General features: G+C 33.5%; 1 protein-coding gene across 2 annotated transcripts; it reads right to left on the bottom strand.

The window, feature by feature from the left end:
* Positions 1–959: 959 nt before the first annotated feature.
* Positions 960–6,565, bottom strand: LOC120774078 (restin homolog). 2 transcript variants are annotated; one of them, XM_040103403.1, is made up of 2 exons: positions 6,248–6,565; positions 960–2,886 (listed from the first exon to the last, which is right to left on the bottom strand). In XM_040103403.1, the coding sequence occupies exons 1-2, from the start codon at positions 6,361–6,363 to the stop codon at positions 1,194–1,196; spliced, it is 1,809 nt and encodes a 602-aa protein (XP_039959337.1). In that variant the 5' UTR covers positions 6,364–6,565; the 3' UTR covers positions 960–1,193. The 2 variants fall into 2 exon arrangements, with proteins under 2 accessions (XP_039959337.1, XP_039959338.1); XM_040103404.1 differs by lacking the exon at positions 6,248–6,565 and adding an exon at positions 4,342–4,461.
* Positions 6,566–7,154: the final 589 nt, after the last annotated feature.

The following is a 7,154-nucleotide window of genomic DNA, read 5'->3' as shown; positions in this document are numbered from 1 at the left end:
GGAAATCCCAAATCTTCGATGTCTGTCGGGAAATTTTGTTGTACAAGTAAAATGTTCAGATACTGCTCCATGATCCCATCAATGTGTACCAGTGGACCTCCACCGTTTCTGGTGACACACCCCCAAACCACAGTTGACCCGCCACCATGGTTTAGAATTTGGGAAATGTGGTTTGGTTTTATCGTATTTGGCCTCGTGTATAGTACCACGAACTTCCATCAGATTGATAACGATTTATTTTTGTCTCATCAGACAATATTACCTTGAAATTAAAAAATAAAGTAAATATTTTTATAATAAAATAAAATTGGTTTAAATTTACCGTAAGAAGAAGATTGCAGTCCAATACTCATGACTTGCAACAAAATAGCGACGTAGCCGATACGTACAGCTATATCAGCATAGGTTTTTTTTCTTTTCTAATGTTTTTTTAATGAACGGCGCGCCGTCCACTCACCTGCATCGATATTTAACACTTTAAGAGTTGTCGCGGGTGTTACCGCATTTTTCGAAGTGACCTGTAGGCGGTCATATGACTTACTTTGCATTTTGATGCTACTTTACACACAAATTGCTTATTTTCCGGTTGCATTGTCACGTTTGTTCCAAGACAGTTCAATTATCACTTAACAATTTCGAAAAATAGCGATAATAAACCCTCACATGACGCACGGGTATAACTGTAACATTTCAGTTATTCTTACAGCCCTATTCTGAGAAAACCTCACAAGAAAAAAAAGCACAAAACACTCATGAGGTAAAACGGTATTTTACAAAAACAAAATGACAAAATAAATAAATTGACAACTAAGAAAAGTGAGTAATTCTGCAATATAAAGAAATTGTAAACATATTTCTAGATTTATGAACATTCGTTGTCTATTTTTAGCCTGTTCCCCATTTCCCACATTGCTCAAAAACATACATTAAATTCTTTGACGAGAGTGCAATATAACAATATAATTTTATATATTTATATAAAATTTATTTGTGACTTCAGTGAACAAAATTTACATATTATATATGATATTAATTGTAATTTGACAATGGTCATACTAAAATTAACGCCCTCCGGGCAATTTGGCACGTTTTTAGGCATAACTTACTTATTCATAAATATGTATGTATATATGATGTGTGCAATACGAGAAGTATTTAAATAAATACGTCCGTATTTATAAACCATATGTATATCATTTGCGGTAAAATTCTTCATCACATTCTTCAGCAGAGAATTGTGCATCTTTATCTTCATCTTTTTTATGTATTAAACTTTCATGTTTAGCTCCCGTTAATGACATTTTATGATTTTCGCTTATTTGCTGATTTGAATTTTTGGTAATATTGTCAACTTCTAATTTACTGTTAATTTTTATTATTTGAGAATTGTCCCCGACTCTGGCGAATACATTATTATTTTTACAAAAAACATGGTAACCCAAGGATTTTAATGATTTTGCATAATGAAAAAGTTCGTTTGTTTCATTGTTAACGAATGCTGAAACTATTAGAGCTTTGTTTCTTAACTTTGATTTGTTTACCAAAAATTTTATTTTCATGTTAAGAGTTGTGAAAGTTACAACTAAAGTTGTTTTATCTTTCTGCATATTATTTCTCAATTTAAATGTGTTATTGAGTTTGAATACATCTTTAATATCTGAAGCCGTGCACGGTAATTTCATAATTTCTGTAAGCATTAACACTGTATCAGCCAGGGGATTTTTAATATCGCTGTCACAAATACCTCTAATAACAACACTTGTATTTTCATTACACTTCTCTGAGATTTGGTTCGTTGAGGAGGCAGTGGTGTTTTGGGGTTGGATAGCAGAAGAATAATTTACCACACTGGAGGTAGCACCCTCTACAACTTTACTGCCAGCTTTTATCTTTGAGATAACGTGGTTCAATTCAGCAGAATTTTTAAGTGAGCTCTCGAGTTCACTACGCGTCTCTTCTAATTTAGTATTTAAAAGTTCAATTCGCTTACGAAGGGCCATTTCTGTTGCTTTTGAGCCCAGTGAAGTAAGTCTGGTCATCATCTTCGCATGCTCTTCTTTTCTATTTGCAATCTCGTTATCCTTTCTCTCATTATCAGCTTTTAAACTATCAATTTCAAAATTTAAAAACTCTATATCTCTGATGTGGTTGTTTTCCAACTCGACAACTTTATCTAAAGTTTGTTCTAATTCTTTTTCCAATTTTAGTTTTTGTATAATTATTTCAGTAGTATTGTGTTGTTGGATTTCTCGCTGATCTGAATATTGTTGGGAATTCTGGTTATTACTTCCAATCTCTCTTATTCTATTCTCTAGCTGTTGTATTAATGCACTTTTGGTAATTAGTTCGTCTTTTAACTGCTCTATTTTTACTTTAAGTGCGCTTTCTACTGCTTCATACTGTTTGCGAGTGTTGCTAAGAAAGTTTTCATTACGTTTAACCAACGTCTCCAGCTTATTATTTGCATCATTTAAACTTGTACATTCTGAAACTCTTTTTTCCATTTCTAATGCTAATTTTTCCCTTTCTAATAGTACTTCTTTAAGAGTGTCCTCCAAACTATCTATTTTAACTAAAAACTCCTGAGATTCTTCCGCAGCTTTTGCAATTGCTTGCTCTCTGCTATCGTTTTGGGCTTTCAAATAATCATTTTTGTATTCGAGATCCAATATTTTGTCCTCTGCCTGAGAAAGAAGTATTTGAATACCAGAAATATTGCTTTCAGTCACATCTAGTTGTAATTGTAGTTCACTTCTTGATTTCTCAGTTAAATCTAATTGCTCCTTGATTTCATTTAATTTTATATCGGTTGCAGTTTCGTCGAAATCGATGTATAACTTATGGGTCTGTGGATTGTGAAATCTACAATGTGGGCAGCTTGTCTCCCTAAAAATAAATAAAAGAATCCAAATATTAAAAATTTTCCTTGGCCCTATAAACTTAGTGCATAAAATATATATTTGTCTTATCATTATTTGCCAATGATTTTATTTAACCGAAATAATGGTTACAGGAGATCCTTACAGTTAGATAACAACTCTGAGTTTAAATTTGTGATATAAATCTTAAAATGAAACATAATGGAAAATGACGACATTCATTATTGCAATGTTTTGTTAATGTTCGTAATTCAAAAAGAAAAAACAGTTAAATTGTGTACTCTTGAAGGATCAAAGCCGGGAAAATACTTTCAGAAGTTGTCTTTAATAATACTTTTAGGGAAAGGAACGTTGGAACGGTGAAAATTGTATATTAGATTTATGGGACTGTATTGTAATTTTAACTATTTTTGGCAATACCACACTAAAAACATGCTGCATAATAATTAAATGCTTCTTAATTGCATTAATTAAATTTATATGGAGCAAAGTCAGCCAGTTTAGTTATTTGGGAGCCAGGGCAAAGTGTTCACCCGATTTTATCCATTTAAGCCATAAAGATACATTATATTTAAATACACTATCTCGCTCTCACTAAGATAACTCACATATCGGCTGTTGTTGTTGTTGTTTTAACGGTTATTCAATCCCCGTTAGGATGGTAAAGATTATCTAAGTTGTCGTCGACGTCATCTAATGGGAGGCCCAAGAGACGTGCTGTTTCGACGGGGTCGGACCAAAGGGTGTCAGATGAGTGGAGTTGGTGGGCCATGCAAAGAGGTAGCCAGTGTCATGCGGTGGCTCATTGCATGCAGGACATATATTGGATATGTCGGGGTATATTCTGGATAGGTAAAAATTTAACCTGCTACAGTATCTAGAACGCCCAGCGCAATGGTCACTCTTATTTCTCGCGGCACTAGGGCTTTTCGTCTGTAATGGATGGTTTTACTCTGAGTATGCCATTGACAGCTCCACTGTGAATGGTGGTCAGTGCTTGTTGGAAGTTAGTTGCGTCCGAAGTATGGTCGGCGTATTGTCTGATGTGGTCGACGTAGTTGAGGAATGACCTCTTGATGCACTGTCTGAAGAGAAGTATACGGGCCTCACTATACAGGTGTTCGATAGGAGACATCAAGTGGCATGCTGTCGTAGTGCGGCATAATTAAAGACCGGCCGGCCGATTGCCTTGTAAGCTGAAAACAACATTTCTTTATTCTTTTCATCTGTACTTTGGCGATAATGGCAGTCGTATGAGGAGTGAAAGAGTACATGCTGTCAAAAGTCACACCTAAAATTTTAGGATTACTGACAGTCTGCATCTTGCTTTCCATACAAACTGTTGTTTCAAAGTGTGCGTGGAATAGTTTATTCTTAATTTTTGTCGTTTCTGCTGTAGAATCGGGATTGTTTTTAATATTTTGCAATATGAAACGTTCATCATTTTCTCTTAATTACTTACATTGGCCTTTTCTAGATACCTTACACACTATTTTTCTTCCGAAGCTTTCTTTCAGTGCTGTGGATAGGAGAAGTAATTCGCTAATTATATCTGATATTTCTTTGATTGTTTTTCCGTCTTATCGAACTTGTATTATTAATTCTCTAATGTCAATAGATGTCTGAGTACGTGACGGAGCTATAATTGGTTTAACTACACATCAAGCAATGCAATTTACAACTGGTTCAATGTGAGAATAAGCACTACATATTATAACAGTTTTAAATGAATTAAAAGTCCCGTTATTTTAGCATATACTACTATTGGTTTCTATCCGGTTAGTCCTGTGAGATGAATTTAAAGCGTGTATTAGACTGTGCTTATGTTAAATATGAAGTAAATTTTTATACTCTTGCAAGCAGTTGCCACAGAGGATTATAGTTTTGTTCACCCAACGGTTGTATGTATCACCTAAAACTAATCGAGATAGATATAGATATAGATAGATACCAAATCGACCACTTTTGAACCTGACCCCTTTAGAATTTGCTGAAACTTATCCATCCTTTTCATTCCATTTTTGAGAATTTTTTCAAAATTTTTTGTCCAACTTCAAAAAAGTTATGAATTTTTCAAAAAAAAATGGCTTTTTAATTTTCAAATAGCCATAACTTTTGTAGAAATTGACTTTTGGGGACCTTTTTTTTTAAATTTTTGCTTTTGAATGAACTTTTCGAAAATATACACGAAAAAAATTTAACACGATCAATTATATAAAATAATCGGTTTTTAAAGTAAAATCGTCATTTTTTTTGTAAGTTCGCTATTTTTTTTATTTTTTTTTCTCAAAAAAACTTCAATTAATTTGACAACTATCCCTGCTAATCCCGGAGTGGGTCGATTTTTTTTTATTTTTTTTCATTTTTGAAAATTTGACAATTTTTTTTAAAATAAATTTTTTTGGAAATTCGCCATTTTTTTTCCTCAAAAAAAATTTCAACTAATTTGACAACTATCCCTGCTAATTCCGGAGTGGGCCGATTTTTTTTATATATTTTTTTACTTTTTTCAGTTTTGAAAATTTACAATTTTTTTTAACTCGCTACGTGAATTTTAAATTAATAAATTTAGTTAAAACACAACAAAATAAAAGTGAAATATGAACTTATTTTAATGTTTAGAGTATATATTTAAATATACAAAGTAAAAAATGTGAAAAAGTTTAGTGAAACATTGTGAAATACTATGTGTTATTAATACAAATTTTTGAATTTTTAATCGGGAATTTTTTAAAAAATATAAGTGTTAGCCACATTATTTTTGCATATTCCTCCTCTGGACAAGCTCCCCTATCCGTACATACCCCATTTATACCGAAATTCGTTTTTTTTTACCCGACCGCCAAAGTAATCGGAATCGTGCCGATGTATCATATGTATGTATGTATCATTTTTAAGATGTTCACTTTATGATTGGAGGGTGCCATCATTGACAATGCACGCATCCGGTTAGACGTGTGAGTGACTATATATGTATATTTTTCTTAACTTTGAGAACCTCCTCCATCCGAACATGCCCATTTTAACCCCGATATCGGGGAATTCTACTCTAAATCCCAGTTTATTTTCTTAATCTGGAAAAACTCATATCCGTGCATACCCATTTTACTCACGGAATCGTTTGATCCTAAAGTTTTCATTCTGTGGGAGCAAGCAAACATACGAATACGTATGACAAACATACACATGTATGCATGTGCACAATGCTAACCATTATCGCGCTTTGAATTTACTTCACAAGCACATTTTTTCTCGGAATTTCGACTAACGGAATGCGTGGAAATATTATTTATATCATATATATTATTATTCGATCATCCGCTCAAACAAATCTTATAAACTTTAAACATAAATACATATCTACATACCGCGATTGCCATTGTTGCAAACAATGAAAATGGAAGACATGTCCACAAGATGTGCTACATATGACGTCACTATTTTTGTAAACTTCCGAACATATAACGCACGATAAACCCGGCATTGTAAATTGGCTTGAGACTGCATTCAACTAAAATTCAATTGTTTATTAACACGCATAAGTGCATTTCAGTTTAGTGGGAATCCCCGATGTACTTATCTAAATTGTTGCTGATAAGATATGAGAACAAAGGACTTCCACTAAAAGTATAATACTGCTAATGACAAATACGAATTTAAGGTAAAAAAAAGAGACCAATACAGTGGTGTCTTCTAGAGATCGCAATTCAAAAATTCGTTACAAAGAACTTTTCGATAACAGTTTGTCAAAGGTGTGACACTTGAACTACCGAAGTATATAAGGGTGAGTTCACACATCGTTGGAAGTTGCGTGTGTTGTGCCTTTGTACCAAGTGGAAAATTCTGCAATTTTTAATTTATTTTATACCATTTAATTCTATGAAAACTCCGGTTCGTGTCGATTGTTTGTACGCACTGAGCTGTACCTAACGGGGCATCTCGACAGGATAGAATTTATAGAATACTAACTGTCAAACGTATTGCTATTGCCATTGCCAAATCTGTATGTGGGCATTTGCTAGCATACTATAATCAATTGCGCAAAGGCGTAGGGTAGGTGGGTTCGAGATGATGTAGCGCACGTTTTGAGCTCTTGAACTCCTTAAATCTTTTATGTGGAAAATAAAAAAAAGAATAAAGATGCTTTTTTTCACAAATGTATTACTGGGAAAAATGAGAAGTCATATTTTTGGACTACTATAAATTCTATCCTGTCGAGACGCCCCGTAACGAGAATTTGCCGATAATGCCGATAAAAGAGTCTCCGTTTGAACA

The sequence above is a fragment of the Bactrocera tryoni genome, chromosome 4 (genome assembly GCF_016617805.1).
Source record: "Bactrocera tryoni isolate S06 chromosome 4, CSIRO_BtryS06_freeze2, whole genome shotgun sequence".
NCBI lineage: Eukaryota > Metazoa > Arthropoda > Insecta > Diptera > Tephritidae > Bactrocera > Bactrocera tryoni.
This window is presented reverse-complemented; position numbering and strand designations above follow the sequence as displayed.